The sequence below is a fragment of the Sminthopsis crassicaudata genome, chromosome 5 (genome assembly GCF_048593235.1).
Source record: "Sminthopsis crassicaudata isolate SCR6 chromosome 5, ASM4859323v1, whole genome shotgun sequence".
Classification (NCBI taxonomy): domain Eukaryota; kingdom Metazoa; phylum Chordata; class Mammalia; order Dasyuromorphia; family Dasyuridae; genus Sminthopsis; species Sminthopsis crassicaudata.
The window spans coordinates 7,370,775-7,391,667 of record NC_133621.1 but is presented as its reverse complement, the minus strand read 5'-3'; the positions used below and the strand labels follow the sequence as shown (position 1 = coordinate 7,391,667).

Genomic DNA, 20,893 nt, shown 5'->3' with positions numbered 1-20,893 from the left:
GGTGAGTTTTCCCAGCATCCATTCTTCTGCTTTCACTAGAAGGATTCTTTTTTAAAGGTTTTTTCTTTCCCGTGGGGGAGGGAAAGGAGACTGAGGAGCTCTAGGCCGAGGGACAAGAGTAGAAGAGCACAGTATTACCCAGTTTACATAACTGGAACATTTCTTATTTATGCCCAAGTAGAGTTTCATAATGGAAGCGTACATGGAGTCAGATTGTCTTTAATGATGTGGGGCTGATGAGGAGGATGATGTTGGTGATGAGTTCTATAACTGATGACCCCAAAGAGCTTTCCTAAAACCTAAGGAAAAGAATGGGGATTCCTTTTCATGAGAATGGCTGGTAATGTGCTGTATTGATTACATAACACATTTTTAATTGCCCAATATTTAAATGGAAATACTGGCAGAGGGAATTCAATATCTCCTTAGTGAATGCTCAAAACACTTTGTTTTTGAATATGTTCCAGAATATTACCAGGAAGCAAAGTTAAGTTCACTGGCTTTCTTCCTTTTCTGAAAACCAAACATTTCCCCTGGTCCAGTCCAATGACATTTCTCTGTGATTTCTTAGAGTGTTGACAGCAACTTAGCAATTAGCCCCATTAGTTTTTATGATACCTGAGATATAGTGTGTCTGATCCTGGTGCTCTTATGAGCTCCCTAATTACCTCTTGCTTAGATTCCTGATAAGCTTTTAAAAAATTATATATATATATCTATCTATCTATATATATACATATATATATATATGTGTGTATATGTATTATCCTGGAAGGAACTTTTACACTGGAAAGTATAAAAGAAAAGTAATTTTCCCTGCAAAGAAAATGTTAAAAAAAATGTTTGGGCAGCCATATCAATTTCTTCAGATAATTCTTCCTTTCCCCCCTCATTGGAATTGTTTTAAAATCTTTGCCTTTTTTTTTTTTTTTTTTTTTTTTTTTGGCAAGGTAATTGGGGTTATGACACAACTAGTAAGTATTAAGTGTCTGAGGCTGGATTTGAAGTCTTCCTGACTTCAAGGTCCATGTTCTACTCACCATCTAGCTGCTGGTGAATTTATTTTTTTTTCCCCAGAGGCAATTGGGATTAAATGACTTACTTAGGGTCACACAGCCAGGAAGTGTTAAGTGTCTGAGAACAGATTTGAACTCAGGTCCTCCTGACTTCAGGGCTGGTGCTCTACCCACTGCGCCACCTAGCCATCCCCAGAATTTAATTTTTGTGAGTTTCCTCTCTCTCTCAGGCTGACTTTGTCCTTGGAATATTAGGTTGCTGGATTCTACCTGTCCTTTATCTGAACCCTTTGAAATCTGTTTTTCCAAAACCTATCAGGACTTTTAATAAGAAGGGTCACTTACTCTCTAAGATCACATCGAATAATTCTTTATTGATAGAAATTAAAATTATTTCCACCATTCCAATTTGTAAAGAAAGAAATGATCATCTCCTACACTTGGCTAAAACAACCTTTCAAATATCTGTCCATATCAGTCTCCTCCTCAGAAATGTTTAGGATCCTCTTGTGAATTATAAAAGAAAATTCAAAGTTCTTAGCTGGGTCTTTAAGGTCTTTAATAACATAGCTCCAACCCATCCTTCTAGCTTTCTGTGATGTTTTCATTTTATATTATTTTGCCTTTGATCCTCTCCCTTCCCCAAGGTGACTATGCATTGACTGCCACAGAATTGCTTTATATTTACTTTTTATATATTTTATGTATACTTATATGTGTGTTTGTTTCTTACCCCTAAAAGAATGTAAACTCCTTGAAGTCAGGAACTATGTTCTTTGTGTATGATTCCCCAGTGCCTGGCATGTCCTAGGGGCTTAATAAATGTTTGAGGGTCTTACTTCTCTTCATATACATCTACATCTATTCCCCGTTTTCTGATTTTGTTATTTCATCTCTTACTACTATGCATTCATACAAGTTATCTCCTCAAGGAGAGACAGTCCTTCCTTATTTCTGCCTTTTGGAATCCTTTTCTTCCTTTCAGCTCCTCCCAGGATCTACCTCCTCTGGACCATTCAACTTCAATGTGCTCCAATCAAAGTGTTCTCTAATTCCTCAAATTTCCCTAGAGCATCTTCTCTGTGACTCTCTTTTACCCATAATACACTATTCCGCATCACATTACCAGTGTAACACATCTAAGTATTCTCCACCCATTTTGTCTACTGGCTTCCTCTTCACTTCTATAAATGATTCCCTGGCATATTGCAAGCTTCTAGGGAGAAAAGGGTATTTTTATTATCTTCTTGGCTCTGATTTTTTTCTCAGTTGTAGATGAAATTCTGGTTTTTTTCAATCTTGCCCTTATTCAGCTAATTGTGCTGATGTTTTTAGACAGAAGGAAGGTGAATTATAGCCACTACTTATACTTTAATGAGTTGAATGAGAAAATACAAATGATATATATTTTATCAACTTTATGGCATCACATAAATGCCAGCTATTAAAATCGTTATTATGCGCGAAATCATTAGTGTGAGTATCCTTCTCCCCCGATGCTGATTACAATCCATCTATAACTTCTATGTGTTTCATGAGGAGGGCCAAAGAATTCCTCTCATAGCAATTTGGAATTATGGTCAAAAAGTTTTCAAACTGCGTACCCTTTGACCCAGCAGTGTTTCTACTGGGCTTATATCCCAAAAAGGTCTTGAAGGAGGAAAAGGGACCCACATGTGCAAAAAATGTTTGTGGCTGCCCTCTTTGTCATGGCAAGAAACTGGAAACTGAGTGGATGCCCTTCAATTGGAGAATGGCTGGAGAAGTTCTGGTATATGAATGCTATGGAATATTATTGTTCTATAAGAAATGATCAGAAGCATGATTTCAGAGAGGGCTGGAGAGACCTATAGGAACAGCTGCTGAGTGAAGCTAGCAGAACCAGGAGATCTTTGTACACAGAACAATAAGACTATACGATGATCAATTCCAACATGAGATGGCTGATGCCAGTTCTAATGATCTTGTGATGGAGAGAGCCATCTACACCCAGAGAAAGGATTGTGGGAACTGAGTGTGGATCACAACATAACATTCTCATTCTTTTTATTGTTGTTCACTTACATTTTGATTTCTTACTCATTTATTTTCTTTTTTGATCTGATTTTTCTTGTGCAACATGAGAATGGTATAAATATGTTTATATACATTGGATTTAATATATATATTTTAACATGTTTAACATATATTGGTTTGCTTGCCATCTAGGGGAGGGAGGAAGGAAGGAGGAAAAAATCTGAAACACAAGGCTATGCAAGGGTCAGTGTTGTCAAATTATCACTGCCTATGTTTGGAAATAAAAAGCTTTAGTTAAAAAAAAAAAGGATTCCTCCAATAGTCACTAGGCAATCTCCTGCTCATGAGTCTCAAGTTCTTGGAAAGCAGACACCATCTATTGCCAATCAGTCATCAGGCATTTATTAAGTACCTACTATATACCAGGAACTATAATAAACACTGGTGACACAAGCATGAAGAATACAATAGTACCTACTCTCAAAGAGGTTACCTTCAAATGCCAGGATGATGCCCGAACCAGGTAATAGAACCTGCCAGTATGAATGCTTGCATCCCTTTGAGAACCAGAGGTCACCTCTGTGCAACAATGAGTTCTTAGAAGATTCTTTGTTGACTTTTTAAATTTGACGTTAGTGTTTCCTGAGTGCCTGATCTCTCAGAGGAGCTGGATCACTGACAGCAAGTGCTTATGGGTGTGGGGGATGATGGGCAATGGTGCAGGATGAAAGGAGGCTGTCAATGGCAGGTTTTCCTTCACACTAATGGGCTCTATTCACTTCCTCTGCCAGTGTGGAGGAGGAAGGAGGAAAGCTCCGCGAATCCAAGAATTGAGATGTTGACATTGGCGCTTTGGGATTAGAACCTGGTCTATGGCTGATTGGCTTTCCCCAGCATGAAGGAAAGGCTGGAAATCAGCATTTGGTGGTATCCTCCCGTGTTCCCAGCCACTTCTGGCTCACAAATGTTCCCTCTTGTTTCTCAGCAGCAGAAGGAGAGCTCATGAGCTTGGCCCTATTTCCCTGAACCCTCATTTGTTTTGCTTCCTTTTGGAGGCCAGCCTTGAAAGGAGTTTGAGTTCATTATCTTAAGTTCTGAATTGTTCTTTGTCTTCCTTTCAGAACTGAAGTATGGGGTGTGCGTTTCCATTGTGTAGCTTTCTGTTTCCAGGATAAAGAGCCAGCCCGCTCTAGCTCCAGTGAGACCAGCTGTTGCCTTGAAAAGTCAGTGAGTCTTGTGCCGGGACAAAGGTTACATAGGCTAAAGGAAACCCGAAGCAGCCTTTTAGAACTCGTGTCCCCAAAAGCATCGGGAGCTTCCCTTGAATGAGAATAAGCAGACTAGGTGGGGAAAAGCAGACCCACATGGAGTCGTTTTTGCAAGGTTCCCTCACGGGAGGAAAGGAGTGATTCTGTTGTAGCGCAAGTTCCTCCATCAGAGAACTGACTATGGAGGTAATGGGTGATATGCATTTATTAGGCACCTACTCGCTCCTTGTTATATCTTTCATATGTGTGTCTCTTTCCCCCCAGAATTGCTCTTCTTTGATCAGTTCCATGCCTGGAGACCATGACGCCCCAGGAAAGCATCCTTGCCCCTCAACCTTTCCGCTACACTAGAAGAGCTCCAAGTATGGAACCCCAGGGCTGGGATAATTGGCCCAGCTTCCTGAAAGGTCTTACAATCACACCATATCTAGATTATATGTTGATTAGCTAAGGATCCTGACAATGGTTAGTCTGGAGAAGGCTACCCCGGCTCCCAAAGCCCTCCAACATAGACAAAGGACTAGACTTTTTCTTCTTGTTCCCTGAAGGTGGGATGAGAAGTGATGGATAGAAGTTCCAGAAAGGCAACATTCCCTAAGTGGAGCTCTCACAGTAAGGGAGAAGAGGGATGAACCCCCCCCCAGGTGTTTTTTAAATAAAGAAAGTCTTGATGACCATTTGCCAGGGGTGTCCTAGAGAGGGCTGGTCTGATGGCCTTGGAGGGTTCATATAATTCTGATGCCTTTTGGCAACGTCCTTCAACAATCTGGTTTCCTCTCTGAAACAACGGGATTGGATCAGGTCACCTCTAAATCTGTGAATGCTCCCATTTAGCAGAGGAAGAAACTGAGCCCCTGAGACATGAGCAGTTCAGCCAAAGACACCCCATCAGGAAGTAGCGGTGGCTATCTAGTACAGTGTGCTGAGCAAGACTGAGGCTGGAGTCGGGAAGCAAACCTTTCCTCGTGCTCTTATTAGTTCTATGACTCTATGCAAGTAGCTTAACCCTTCTTGCCTTCCTTTCATCTGTAAAATGGGATAATTAATAGCACCTGCCTCCCATGGCTGTTGTGAAGGTCAAATGAGATAAGAATTGTAAGGTTCTTAACACGGGGCCTGGGATATAGTAAGCATTATATAATGTTAGCTCTCTATCTATAATATAGACACGTATATGTATATGTCTACAGATATATAGACTCATACGCATATATGTGGACACATGAATCCAAAAATCAGAGCAAGTCTGAGCTGGGATTGGGCAGGAACAGCAGCTTGAGTGAAGTCAGACATTCTGCCTGTGATTTTTGCTCCAAAATGAACAAAGCACCAGAATTTTAAAATCCTTTGTTAAAAGGAAGTTAGTTCTAAATGTGGCTCTGCCATCTGGACCTTGGCAGGCGGGTCCCTGTGCTGTGCATCCCGACATTCGCTTTCCTCTCTTACCTCTACTCCGAGCAAATGCGAATTCTGCTCCCCAGAAGCCCATTTGGCACAAACGGCGCCTGCGGCCACACTCTGGGATCCCAGCAGACTCAGTGGCTGCCGAATAAATCGCGCCTCTCTCCTGCTAGGAGGCCGGAAAGCTCCGGTCTTGCCCACCTCGGGCCAGGTCCTGGTCCTGGAACGTCATGGACCGTTGGACCTCTCCTTGGGAGGCTGTCTCTCTGGAGGCCAGAGGGGGATGGGGGCAAAGAACTCTTACTACTTGGAATCCTGGCATGGGAGCTTGGAACTCATCCAAGCCTTTCCAAGTTTTATTGCTGTTTTCATGTTTACATCCGGTGTTTCCCCATTGACCCTATTTCCCTCCCTCCATGAGCTTCTCTCGAAACAAAAAAAAAAAAACAACAGTGATTCCAAAGCATCCCATCCATTCCAAAGTGGCTCGGTGGGGGGGGGGAGCGAGGCAGTATATCCAGTGTTCCCCACCCCTCGGCCTCCACCTCTCCAATGAAATCCTTTCTTCATTTTGGAGAAAACTGAAATCCAAAAGACCAACTGATTTCTCCAAGTGCCCGAGGCTGCTGAACCAGTAAATCATCTTGACATCTCCCTCTTGTTTTGATTTAATAGACCAGGAAGCTGAGGATGAGGAGTGATTTGTCCACAATCACACAGCCTTGGCCTCTAGTCCCTGAGGTCCACTAGGAGCGGACATCGGTCAAAGGGAATGGGATGACTGGACATGGGGTGCCCCCCAGAGGATCCCGGGGGAAGTGCAAGCAGAGAAATGGAAGTCCATATGGTGTAGAGGACATAACAGCCTCTCCCTCACGGAGTTGTCATGTAGGCTCTAAGAAGGAAGCTAGGTGAAGGGCTCTACAGATGCAAACTGTTGCTGTGTGGGTCGTTATTATCGTTAATTATTGTTCCATAGTCCGAGGGCCCATCAGCTTGTCCGTCACTTACTCCTCCACAGAAGCATAAAGGGAGAACAGGGGAACCAGGGGTGTCGGGCCTGGTGATTAGGGCAACGTTACTGAACAAGCCAAGAAAAACCAAACAGAAGAAGCCCCAAAGAAGGGGTTCCTCTCCCCACCTCCTACGGCTCCTGTGACCCCATGGGGAGGGTTTCTGGGCAAAGACACTGGAGTAGTTGCCCTTTCCTTTTCCAGCCCATTTTGCAGATGAGGAATGGATTAAATTACTGGCCACACGGTTAATAAATGTCTGAGGCCAGATGAGAAGTGAGGAATCTTTCAGGCTCTAGCGCTCTACCCACTGAGCCACCTAGCTGCCCCCAGTTTGACTTTATCTTAATCTTTTTCCTATGCATCCTGCTCCAATCAAAGCGGCCCCCAGACAGCTGCTTCCCATTCAAACAGCCCTCCACCCCCTGCCTGGGCACAACGCCCCCCTTCCCCACCTCCGTCCCCCCCATCCAGCCCTCCTCCTTCTTTACATCCAGCACTTTCTCAAAATTATTCTGCGTAACCATAGATATTTTGTCTTTACTTACCTGTGTCTGTGCAGTATCCTCACCTTCCCTCCCCCACTAGAATGGGAGCTCCCTGAAAGGAGGTCCTTTTGTCTTCTCATCCCCAGTGTGAAGCACATGGTAGGTGTTTAATAAATGCTTACTGTATTCAATTGAATCACTAGGGTGCTTAAATCACTGAGAAATGTCCATTTCTGGAGTCTGAAAAGCTGCTGACTGGCCCTGGATACGATCAGGAAGTGGTCATGGGGCCTCATGTTTCAGCAAAGGTAATGGTGAAAATCAGGGAGGTAATAACGGGGTATGTGTGACCTATTGAAGCAAGAATGCCCTTTCACCTCAAAAAAGAAACAGCTAAGGCTGATTTCCTCCCGCCTCTGGCCAAGCCCAAGTATATGGGGGCCTTCTAAAAAGGGGCACCAACGATCCAACCCCAACAGGGGCAGGCAACGGGGCTGTTCGGTTTCTTTGGGTTTTTTCCAGAGCTTGAGATGGATTTTTGTTATGATTCTTACAAGGTACTAAGACAGTGGAATGGATAGAGACAAGAGTTATCTAATTTAGCCTGGTTTTGTATGATTGATCTGACCCTCCAAGGAGATGTTATGGGCCAGAACTTGAGACAAGTACTGAGTGGAACTGAGGAGACAACGGTTGTTTAGCAGGCTTAACGGTTCTCTAGATGTACTTACTAGAATTCCACGAGATTGACACCTACAAGAGAGCGTCTATAAGGAGGAGCCCACTAAAGCACAAGCCTGCTGTCGGAGGTGGAATCAGATTCATTCCCTGTTCCACTGCTGCGCTGGCTGGAGACATTGGGAGGACAAGAGGCTGAAGCTGGCAGAGACAGAGGACTAGCGACAAGAGCTCTTAGAACCAAGGAGAGAGAGAGGCCTCTAGGAAAACTAACAGGGCCCAGGAAAGGAGCTAAGACTTGGAAAGAGAAAATAAAGGATCCGGACTTTAACTCCTGGCTGCATTTGAGGTGATTATTACACTGAACTGAAACTAAGGCTGCCTCCAGAGGCTCCCTGAGAAACCTGCTCCCAGAGAAGATTACATTGTAGAGAAGGGAATATTACAGACTTTTACTAAATTACCCAAACCACTGGAGTGTCAGGAATGGTCCAGTGGGGAACTGTCACTTCACTTAGCAGGAAAATGGGTATTTTCTATTTCCTCATGTAAATGGCAGGGGGAGGGGAGGAGAATAAAAACCTGCCCCTTGGGGTGATGGCGCCATTCCCAGTGGGCCCTCTGGGTTCAGTCTGGGGGCCTTCCTCATACTCATGTAGCACCTCTCTGGCCTGGCAGAGCTTGAGCTCGTTGACCGGCAAGGGGCCTCGGTCTCTAAGGAAGATGCAGATTTCTTCCCCAAGCCATTAGTGACTTAGGGTCCCCATCCCTGGCAAGGAAACCGTTTCAGGTCTCCCCAGAAGGAGTTTTATATTAGCCAAGCTCCACCTGAGTAGCTTCTGGATGGTTCCAGTTACCAGTGGAAGTCACTTCTCCTGCTACGGCTCTCTCCAGAGTGCTGACATAACCGGCACTCTCAGCACGACCCAGGGATGGAGAAGGGGCCAGAGGCCGGAGAAGGGGCTGGAGGCCGGAGAAGGGGACGGAGGCCGGAGAAGAGGACGGAGGCCGGACGAGGGAGCCCGAGTTTGAGTTCCGATCCCACTGCGGACACTTCCCAGCCTGGAAGCCCTTCTTGGAAGTCACGGCCACAGTCAGACTGTCACCTCCAGTCAGGGATAATAACAGCACTGACGTAAACCTTAAAGCACCACAGAAACAGGAGCCAAAGGGAGAAGCGACCGAGTTAGGAAGAGGATACGACGCAAGGCCGAGAGGCTTCTTGTCCGCCTGAAGAACAAACGCTCTGGTCCGCTGGTTTTTAAAAAAGCCATTTATTATTATTATTATTATTTCATTTAAAAAAGTGGTTTTGTCTTATCACATACACAAGCAAATACAGAAGTAGCAACCCGAGCCTGCGACAGCCCCTGGCCGGGTACCTGAAAGGGAGGCTACAGCCGAGGAAGCCGGGCTGCTGGATGGCTTCGTCTGAGGGAGGCTGGAGGAGGCGGGCAGGGCCTCCCCAGTGGGGTGGGGCCCCCTCCACACCAGGGCAGCCGGACAGACACAGGAGCCAGGCCTCGGTTCCTGAAGGAGACGGCGTTGCCCAAGAGGCCTTCGTGGCGGCCCGGAGAACCGGAGCGTGGCCGTTAATTGTCCTCCCCTTCCGATTCAGACTCTGAGGGAAGAGGAGACAAGAGAACAGGGCTATGAACATGGCTCTTGTGTCACAAAGGGGAAGAGCAACAAGCAAACTCCAGGCCTTTCACAGAAACTGAGTTGGCTCAGGCCTGTTCTACCTTTCCCGGGCTGGGGGGGCCACCCACCGCGCCGACATGAGGAGAAAGGCTGAGTCTGGGTGCCAGGGGCCCAGTAAGTGCTTCCTGAGTGCTTGTTGTTTGTACGGGCTCTAACGCCTTTTATCCCCAGAACGGCTGTTTCTTGGGGTTCTTGCAGTTATCCACGGACAATCTTAATGGTTTTATTTTGGTTTAAAAGTTTATGAATCATATTTTATTTGTTATTTATTTGATTATTTCTAATAGTAATATTATTATCAGACACCAAACACCCTCTGCCTCGTGCCCAGCCCCTACCCCCCTGGGCACTGGCCTCAACAACGGTCATGGGGCAGCTGAAGTCTGCTGCCGACCGGGAGTGAGTCAGTGTGTAGGGGGAACGGCCTGCCATGTGTGCGGACTCCTTCATACGTGTAGCGGGAACGGGACTGTCGTGTGTGCGGGTGTGTGTCCGGGAGCCAGGCTTATAGGGGTGGGTCTACATAAAGAGATGTGGCTCTCCATAGAAATAAAGTAAATAAATAAATGTACATATGTGCACATGCACATATGTACGTATACATTTTGTGTATGTATGTGTGTGCTTATATATAAACACCATATATACATATACATGTTTATTTTACACACACACACACACACACACACACACACACACACACACACACACACACACATACAAGTAGTTTTTTCCTGGCATCGAATCCTTGCTGATGAGGACCTCATTCTCCCTGGGCAAAGGTCACACCTCGGTAGAGAAGGTGGGACCAAGAAGACAGGAAGCGCAGGGCCCTTTGGTGTCAGAGGAAGCCTTGGCCGGGAGGCTGACCTGCTGGGGAGACCAAGGCACCCACCAAAGCCCCCCACTCCCCACCCTGGCTCCTGCCTGCGGGCCCTGCACCACAAGGGGAAGCTCAGGGGCCTACCTTCCTCCGCATTCTGCAGCCACTCGACAAACTTCTTCATCTGGTCTAGAAAGACACTCTTGCCTTTGGCCACGTGGGCTTCCTTGTGCCACTTCAAGATGGCTTCTTCACTTAGGACGTCGGCTGTGAAGGAGAGAGCGTCAGAAGGGATCAGGGCCCAGCGGGGAGACCGGACTCCTACCCTTACCACTGACCAGGCTTCCTACAAGCCATAACCAGGGGACCTTTCCTTTTAACAGGTGACAAACCCCCTAAATCATGGACAAGATCCCCCCATCAAAGTCCCCCACATTCCAGAAATAATAAAAGCATTTTCCACTTTCTGACTGATAACTCCAAACAGCCCTGGCAGGTGGGTATTATAGGGATTACTACCCCATTTTATAGGTGACACAACTGAGGATCAGAGAGGTTATGACCCCTCCCCTCCATGGTCTCCAGTGAATCGGTGGCAGAGGTAGGATTCAAATACAAGCCTGTTTGAACTCCAGACTCCTGACTCTCTTCCATGATGTCACAAGGCGCCCAAATCTTCACTTAAAGACAAGGAAACTGAGGCCCAGACACTTGAGGGAACTAGCCTAAGGCTGGCTGGAACCCCACTCAGGTTCCGTTTCTGATTCTTCATTTTTGTCGTTCAGTCACTTCTGACTCTTCATGACTCCGTTTGGGGTTTACTTGGCAAAGACACTGATGTAATTGGCCACTTCCTTCTCCTCGTGAGGAAACTGAGGCAAACAGGGTTCAGAGACTTATCCAGGGTCACACAGAGAGGGCTTGAGGGCAGACCTGGCCCCTGGCTGTCCCTCCTGCATCTCCATCCACCTCTGAGGTCTTTCTCCCTGTAATATCTCTCTGTAAGCTCCCCCCTTTCTTCTCATGGGGAAGTCCTCCCAGGACCTCAGACCCGGCTCACCCCCTCCAGCCTTGTTTGGGCTTCAAGTCATCAAAGCCATGTCCCTGTGCTGGCTACCTTCATCGCCCTCCCACTTTTCTACTCCCTTTTGTCTCTTGTCTAGAATGTAAGCTCTTCGTGGGCAAGGACTTTCTTTTCCTTATATGTCCTACAGTCCCTGCAATGCCTAGCAAACAGCAAGGCTCAGGAAGTTCTTGTTTTCATCCTTTCTTCCTTCTTCCTCAAGTCTATCTGGAACCTGCAACGATCCAATGAATCCCAGACCAAAGGGAAGTCTCCAGTTCTGCCATTGGACCAACAGAGGTGAATGAGACCTTCCACTAGGGGCAAGTCAACACACCTAGACCTGAAACCAGATCAAGAACTTGCAGAACTGAGACCAAGAAGGCAACGATGAGACTGTGTCTTAGTTGGGGCCACTTTGGGAACACTGAAAGTTCTCAGTGACAGAGCTCACCCTGAGATCCCACAATAACCCAACACTCAGAAAGCAGTAAAAAAAATGCATGACGAGAAAAGTTCACCCCAAACATTCCTGCAAGAAGTGAGCAGAGTCCAGCACCAGTCTTCTTTTTGAGGCAAAAAATAGTCGGGAAGTGTTAGGTTCTTACTAAGTGCTAAATCTGTACTTGACAATTCTCTAGTTCTGGCCTTTAGGGGAGTTTTACCCCTGTAAACTCCTGGGGAGGAGCTTACATGTTTAGGAGGAGCAAGAAGCCCCTGAGTTATCCCACATCCATTTTCTGGGAGGATAAAAGAAGACACCATTGAGCAAGGAGAGAATCTTGTCTGGGCCAGAGTTGGGGCGGCTCTCAGGAGGAAGAAGTCTCTACTCTAGGCCAGAGAGCGATCGGCTCTCTACAGGAAGAAGAGTCTGGCCGAGAGATTGAGTTGAGACAGCAAATCTCCTAGAGAGCGATCGGCAGTTTCTGGAGACAACAGAACTTTACGGGGAAGAATGAGGAAACAAAAGATACATCCTGCCACAAATAGTTAAAGTCACAGGGATTCTCAGGGACAAAAATTCAAAACAATGACAGCAATGAGAAATGACTCAAAGGAATGAGCAATGTCTCAAAGGAAAATACAGGTTGAGAAAATGTACAACCATAATTCCAGGAAGAGAAGAAGAAAGAGGGTGTTGTTTTGTTTTGTTTTATTTTGTTTTGTTTTTTAAGCTAAAATTGTTTCAAAAACCAAATAAGAGCAGTAGAAGGGAAAGTTATAAAATAAATGAAAATGATGGGAAAAAAAGATTTGCAAAGAGAATTAAAAGCTTGGACTAATAAGTATAAAACATCACCCAAGAAAATCTATCTCTGAGAATTTCTCTCAGAGAATTGACTAATTAGCAGCTAATGATGCCATGAGGTATTAAGAAATATTTTTAAAGGTGACAAGACTAAAAAACTGGAAAAAAAAAGTAAGGTACCTCATCAAAACCTGACCAAAAAACAGATCAAAGAGAAATAATTTAAGAATCATTGAACTATATAAAAATATAACTAAGAAAAAAATCCTATATATCTTATCTTAAGATTTCTTGAAAGAAAATTGCCCAGATCTCTTAGAACAAAAAGTACAAAATAGGAAAAAAAAAAAAAAAAAGAAACAATCCATTGGCCACATCCTAAAAGAAATCCCCAAATGAATACCCCCAAGAATATTATGCCCAAATCCAGAGATTCTAAACAAAGAAAATTATTTAAGAAGCCAGAAAGAAATATTGCAAGTCTTTTTCTTTTCTTTTTTTCCCTCTAAGGCAATCAGAGTTAAGTGACTTGCCCAGGGTCACACAGTCAGGAAGTGTTAAGTGTCTGAGATCAGATTTGAACTCGGGTCCTCCTGACTTCAGGGCTGGTGCTCTGTCCACTGCCCCACCTAGTTGCCCCAAGAAGTAATGCAAGTCTTGAGGAGACACATAAATCTCCTCATAAGACAGTATGGACCACATAAGATTTAGCAACCACCGCTCAAGAAGCAGAAAGCACAGAATACAATTTTCCAGAAGGCAAAAGATCTAGTCTTACAAGCAAATTCTTGCTTGTAACTCACGCAGAAGAACAGAATATGATTTTAGAGGAGGAAAATGGATATTCTGTGAAAGGGAGGAAAGCTATTCTTGATGAAAGGAGCTGAGCTGAAACTGAAATATAAACATAGGAGTCAGGGGAAATATAAAAAGGTAAACATGAACAAGCAATCACAAGGGACTAAATAAGGACAAACTGTTTAAATTCTAATATGGAAAGATGATTCATGAGCCTTCTCAGAACTTTCATAAAGCTCAGCAGAGGTCACAGAGGGAGTCTGACTAGATGGGGGGGGCAGAGAGTGGTTCTGTTAGGTCTGGGTGCATTTAAATTAAGAACAAAAGGAGAAGTGCAGGGGTGGGAGAGAAGAGAGAAAGGAGAAAAGAAACAATTGCACATAATTGGGGTGCCCAAATGTGCAGACAAGGAGGAAGATAGAGGACTTTGATATTTGAATCTCATTCCCATCTAACCTGGTCAAAGGAGAGAAGAATGGACAGAGAGTTGAGTAGAGAACATGGAAACAGGAGGGAAAGGAGAGAAGGGACCATTGGAAATAAAAAAAAAAGAGGGTAGATGAATGGAAGAATTACCCTTAAACAAATAAACAATAAAATCTCTAAGTAAAGAGAATCGGTTTTGAAGAGGGGTTAAAAAAAAGCAAAGAAAGAATCAAAATATTTTCTTGGACTTTCAGTGAGGTAAAGAGAAAAAAATTATAGGGGAATAGAAACAGATTTCAAGAGTATGGATGAGGAAGTCACTCATCTTATCCTGCCATCTTCTCCTTTAAGAGGAGGAGGGTGGGAAACAAAAAAAAAAAGAAGAAAAGAAGGAAGAAAAGAAAGAAGAAAGAAGGAAGGAGGAAACAAAGAGAGGGAGAAAGAGAGATAAAGAAAAAAAAGAAAGAACATAAGAAAAAAGGAGGGAAGGAAAAACAAAATAAACAATCATGATTAAAAATAGGAATGGGTTTGACTAGCTTAGAAAATGGAAGTCAACAATAGCATAGATTAGGAAGCAGAACCCAAAAATATGCTGTCTAAAAGGAACACAGTTGAAACAGAGAGACACACACAGAGTTAAAACAAGGGACTGTGACCATATCTATTGTGCTTCATTTGAATTAAAAAAAAAAAAAGACCAAGTGGCCATTGATCTCAGAGAAAGGTGGCAAAACCAGCCTTAATTAGAAGAGATAAACATGGATAGACGGGCAGTTAGATGGCGCAGTGAAGAGAGCATCAGGTCTGGAGTCAGGAAAACTCATATTCATGAGTTCAAATATGACCTTAGACACTTAACTGTGTGACTCTGGTCAAGTCATTTCACCCTATTATCCTCAGTTTCCTCATCTGTAAAATGAGCTGGAGAAGGAAAGGCAACCACTCCAGCATCTTTGTGAAGAAAGTCACGAAGAGTCAGAAATGACCCAAAGACTGAAAAGCAAACAAACAAAAACAGGGAAACTACATTTTGCTGAAAGGTACCACTGATAAAATCTGGGCACGTTGGCTGGACTCACAAAACACCAACATAAATCAATAATAATCTGTTTGTTGTATTTTACAAGTTGTGTGTGAGGGAAATTTATTTTGGCCTTTCTTTGGACCCCCAGCATTCAGCACGGCCCCTGACACATAGTGGGACCTTGATCAATGCTTACACATTGATTGCTTGTGCAAAACCTAATAAGAACTAGAAGCTTCTATATGGGTGTTTAGACATTACAAAGGTAAGATTTGTTTTTTCATTTCCCAGAAGCATGGGAGATCGTTACATAACTGCAAGATTATACGATGATCAATCCTGATGGACGTGGTTCTCTTCAATAATGAGGTGATTCAAGTCAATTCAAATAATTGTATGATGAGGAGAGCCATCTCACCCAGAGAGAGGACTGTGGGAACTGAGGATGGACCACAAGATTGCATTTTCATTCTGGTTGAGTTTATTTTTTTACTTGCGTTTTGTTTTCTTTCTCATTTTCCCCTTTTGGATATGATTTTTCTTGTGCAGCATGGTAATTGTAGAAATACATCTAAAGGAATCGCACATGTTTAACATATGCACTGACTGGGGGCAAAAGGAAGAAAAAAAAATAGCGTTTTGTAGGAATGAATGAAAAAATTATCCATGTATGTATTTTGAAAATAAAAAGCTATAATTAAAAAAAGAAAAAGTTGCCTAAACTAATAATCTTGAACTGATCCATTTATCAACTTGAAAGAAAAGATAAGAATTTGCACCTGGGAATGTAATAAGAAACATAACTTGTGCATGAGAGAATAGACAGAATACAATGACTCCCTACTTCTAAATTTATTTCTTCAAAGTAAAATAAATCCAAATCAGGGGACAGGTTGCACAGAAAGCCTGTCTTCTTTATCAAAGGAACAATCACCATCTTTTTTTTTCAGCTCTAAGCAGCATTATTAGAATTCATTCCTTCAGACAACTCTATTATTTCAAGAAAAGATTTTTATCGCCGCCATTCACAAAGTTCTCAGTTCAGTAATCCAGTCTGACAAAGTGGATAACTAATCACAACTTTGGCTTGATCTGAGTTACTGGGAACTTTTCAAACGATTTGTTGTCTGTATTTTTTTTTTAATTACAGGCAATTAAAATTACATGAATAAGAATTTCCATAGAACTTAAGATAGTTTCTATAGGGGATAGATCATTTATTAAAAAGCCCCCAAGCCAGATGGAACTACGTCCAAACACAATTCACATCCTGATAACCCAACACAAGAGAAACTCAAAAGTTGAAGCACTCCACACTTCCTCTAGAATGTACGGTCTGGAATTTCTGGGGGGCCCAACTTTACCCCAACTTTTCAGGACTCAGTGTTTCCTCAGTTTCTATTTATTTATACTAAATTTTAATATCATTTTTAGGTTTTCTACTACAGACTTTCCCTTTAACTCCTTTCCTCCCCACCCACCCCAGCCAGTGCGGTCCCCAACAATCGTGTGTTCTAGCTCCTCATACTTATGGGCTCTGCTTTATCCCCATCATCCCATGGCAAAAGGGGCTGTAAAATGAGAGCCAAACAGCTCTTGAAAACACTTACTATTCCTTGTTAACTTTTTTTTTTTTTTTTTCCCCTCCTGAGACTGGGGTTAAGTGACTTGCCCAGGGTCACACAGCTAGGAAGTGTTCAGTGTCCGAGACCAGATTTGAACTCGGGTCCTCCTGATTTCAGGGCGGGTGCTCCATCCATTGCGTCACCTAGCTGCCCCTCCTTGTTAACTCTTAAGAAGAGATTAAACATGTATGTTTTTTCACCAAAAAGCATCCAACTTCTTGTTGGCTGGGCTTGGCAGTCAGAGGAAATGGGCTCAAATGCTGCCTGGGTGGTCCTGGCTGGTCATTGGGCCCCCCTGGGCCTCGGGTAGCGCAGCTGGGCTACTAGAAGGTTGAACTCCATGGACCTGGGTGGTCTGGACTAGGATCCTGGGACTCTAGGGGAGCCTGAGGAGCTGTCCAAAAGGGCGGTGCTGGGCTACCCAGAGCACTTCTTCGGGGTTTTCTGAGAATCACCAAAATGCATCCCGAACAAAGAGAACCAGCCTGGCTCAGGAAAGAACCTAGATCCCTGGGGGGGGGGGGGGGGGGGAGGGAGGGCAAGTAATCCAATATATATTAAACATGTGCAATTCCTCTGTACATATTTCCACAATTGTCTTGCTGCATAAGAAAAATCTGATCCAAAAAGGAAAAAAGGAGAGAAAACAAAATGCAGAAGGCTCTTTTTCCAGCAGTGAGCCAATTTAAGGTTGGCAAAGAGGCTGCAGTGGCTTGCCATTTCCTTGTCCAGGATTTTACAGATGAGGAAACTGAGGCAAACAGGGTGATGCGACTTGCTCAGGGTTACATAGTGAGGAATGGCTGAGCCTCGATTTAAGGTCAGGAAGCTCCCTCCGACTCCAGGCCCAGACCCCACTGCAGCACCTCGCCGCCCAGAGCGCCCACAGGAAGGGGGAGGTGATTTTCTGAAAAGGAGCACAGACCAAAGTCTGGAAGAGGAAGCCACGTTCTTTGAAGACGCCTGGAACAGAGCCATTATCCCTCTGCCCATGTCACACCGTTATGGGTGGGGGGGGCAAAATAGATCACTTGTTTGTAAGATGGCCTGGGAAATGGCAGGGATCCTCAGCGGGCAGGGAGAAGTCAGGAGAGCTGTGGGCTTGTGGAAGCCACAGGCCCTGAGCTGTGTCAGCAGGGCCAGAGACACATGTGGGGGGGGGGTTATACTGCCAACCTGTCCTTAGGCTTAGCTCCCATGTGGTAGTGATGGGGTATACAGTTAGAGGTCATCTGTAACCAATACATCAAGCAACACGCATTTATTAAGTGCCTATTGTATGCTAGACACTGGAAATACTAAAACAGAGATAAATAATCCTTTTGTCTGCAAGGGGTTTACAGAGCAGCAGGAGAGACCACTTAGATCAGCCCCCCTCTCATCATATCCTGAAAGAGAAAGAAAGGGAGAGGGCGGAAGGAGGGAGGGAGGGAGAGACAGACACAGAGACAGAGACAAAGGTAGAAATGAAGATACATACAGAGAGAGACAGACAAACAGAAAGATAAACAGAGATGGAGGCACAGAGAGAAACAGAGACCAAGAGAGAGACAGAGATGGAGACATGGAGAGGGAGACAGACAGAGAGGCAGAGACAAAGGTAGAAATGAAGATACATACAGAGAGAGACAGACAAACAGAAAGATAACAGAGATGGAGGCACAGAGAGAAACAGAGACCAAGAGAGAGACAGAGATGGAGACATGGAGAGGGAGGCAGAGAGGCAGAGACAAAGATAAACAGAGACGGAGGCACACAGAGAGGCGGAGGCTGACTGTTCAGGTCCTGTCCGGGCCCGGGAGCACCCACCTTTGTAGAAGAGGACCACGATCTTGGGGAAGGCCTTCATGAAGTGGATGTTGTCGTAGCAGTACTCCTGCACCTTCTGCAGCAGGACCAGCTCCGACTGGCCCTGGGAGCTGAACGCGGCCAGGAGGGGCGCGTAGTGCTGGAAAAGGCAGAGGACGTCAGTCACCCTCGAGGTAGGTGGGGCGGCCCCATGGGATCCCCCCGGGCACTAATGAGTGTGTCCACACTGGCAAGCCCCGGCTCTCTCATCTGCGAAATAGGGACAATGGCACCGACCTCCCAGCATGCTTGGGGACACAGGCCGCGCGCTGTGCGCAGACAAGTCTGAGCACAAGGAGCCGAGGCTGTGTCCAGCAATGCCCTGCTGCCTCTTGTGCCCACCCCGGGCTCCAACAGCAAGCGCCCAAGAGAGGAAGGGCACCGTCTGCAGTGGGCACACCAGCGCTCCCTGAGCTTTTGCGATCGACTGACACAGACTTCCTCAGCCAGGATGGGGGGAGACTACCCCCGAGAGCTGGAGGGGACCCCAGAGGCCCACTTGTCCCTGAGTTTTACACATCAGCAGAGTTGAGGGACTTGCCTAATTACATAATCTCTGGGGTGAGATTTGAACCCAGGACTTCTAATTCCAGAGCCAAGAAGTGCTCCCTCCATGGTACTCTTGGTACTTTACCAAGAGCTTTCCTTGCAGCAAGGCTGTGAGGAAGAGCCTCGCCAAATTGAGCTCAGAGAAGTCTCTGGTCTTGGAGACAGCATTCTAGCTGCATTGGACTCTGGGGGCCGACAAGTCCGGCCCCTCCATTTTACACACCAGGAGAGCCGGACTAAAGAGGCCTGCTGATGGGCTCAAAATTAGAGGTGGAATTTGAACCCGGCTCCTCTGGCTCCACATCTCAGGCGCTTCCCACACACCAGGTCCAAGTGAGCATGAACCTGTATCTCCACAAAGGAAGCCTGGGTTCTCCTGGGCTCTACCCGTGAAGCACCAGCATCTCCTGCCAAGCTGGAAAGGGCCAGGGTGGCGTGGGGCGGGCACCAGCCTGGGGCTCTCATGGGGGAGCTGAATAAAGCAGGACGATGGCCTTTTGGCCACCTCTTCCCCAGACCCCAAGGATTTGGCTCTTTCTTGGCAGAATAAGGCCCAGCTCTGCTGATCTCCCTGAACCTGCTCACTCTCTGATTCAGGGATCCCAGAAGCCTTCAGGTGACCGGTAACCATCCCCTTTGTCCCTGGGCCGCATGGATGTCCGGTCACCATCCCCTTTATCCATGAGCCGTACAGGTGACCCGTAACCATCCCCTTTATCCCTGGGCCGCACATCTGCAGCCCAGACTTGGTCCTTCAGGAAAGTCCCAGACCACAGAGCTTGGGGGAGGGATAGGGAAGGGAGCCAGGGCCCCTCCTCGCCGCCCCTCACCTTGAGGTGCTTCAGGGCTTGCTCGGCCACGAGCTCCTCTTTCTTATTCCACTCGACCGCGTTCATGACGCACGTCCACAGGAGCCCGATGACGGCCGTTTCCGCCAGAGCGTTTCTCTTCATCTCCTCTTTGACATAGATTACGATCTGCCACGGGAGAGAAGCAGAGCCAGAGCGAGAGAGGGGGATGGCGCATCTCACCTGCCAGACGTCCCTCACCACTCAGGGCCTTTGGGCAGCCAGACCGTTCCGTCCTTCTCCGCCCTCGCTGCCTCAGAGGGGAAGAACCCTATTGTTCTGTTCTGGGAGCAAGCCTCCATCAGGCCCCAAAATAAATCTGCTGAGTCCTAGCCGGCAGCCCCGCGTGCAGCTGCTGGGAGAAATACTTCCCAGAAGCAGAGTGGGGATAATTACGGCACTCCCTGAGAAGGACTGCTCACCGAGAAATCGTGCTATGTGCACCAAGAGAAATGGAACTAGGGTGGGGTATCCGGGGCTTTGTCCCAGCTCATCAGATAGGAGAGTGGCAACAGCTCTGCGCCAGATGGGCATCTTCCCCCATACAGAGCTTGTTTAGCTCATCCACTCTGGACGTGTTGAAAGAAGGTCAAAATATAAACATACTGGGACTGAACTGCGAATGGGACTAAGCATCCGGGAGGACAATGTGGAATTGTGGCCCACTGTATCCTGGGACAAAGCGATCCTGCCACTGACCCCAGTGAGGGCAAGGATCTCAAATGTGCCAACACATTCTCAGGGTGGCTTTTTGCAAAAGTAAAAAACAATAGTAATAATAATAATAACCTGATAGCAAACGAGGGTCCAGCCAAAGAAATGGTGATATAGAAATATAAAAGGATATTGTTGTGCTAAAAGAAATGAAAACCCTGAGACTGAGGAAAATACAGGAAAAAATAGTTATGGGAACTGATGAGACACAAAGTGAATGAAGCGAGCAGAGCCCGGAGAATAAGACACAAAGCTCCTCTCATTTATACAGAAACAGCCCTAAAGTACGACTGAACTGGGACAAACTGAAGGGACCCATCTTGGGCCCTTGCGCTGTGATGC

At 45.7% G+C, this 20,893-nt stretch overlaps 1 protein-coding gene across 1 annotated transcript in view; it reads right to left on the bottom strand.

The window, feature by feature from the left end:
• Positions 1–9,138: 9,138 nt before the first annotated feature.
• The window catches only part of BZW2 (basic leucine zipper and W2 domains 2), a 64,349-nt gene continuing 52,594 nt past the window's right edge, over positions 9,139–20,893 (bottom strand). Inside the window, 4 exon segments of the mRNA XM_074268748.1 lie at positions 9,139–9,501; positions 10,549–10,671; positions 18,402–18,540; positions 19,820–19,966. Coding sequence (XP_074124849.1) covers positions 9,473–9,501; positions 10,549–10,671; positions 18,402–18,540; positions 19,820–19,966 — 438 coding nt within the window. The 3' untranslated portion in view covers positions 9,139–9,472.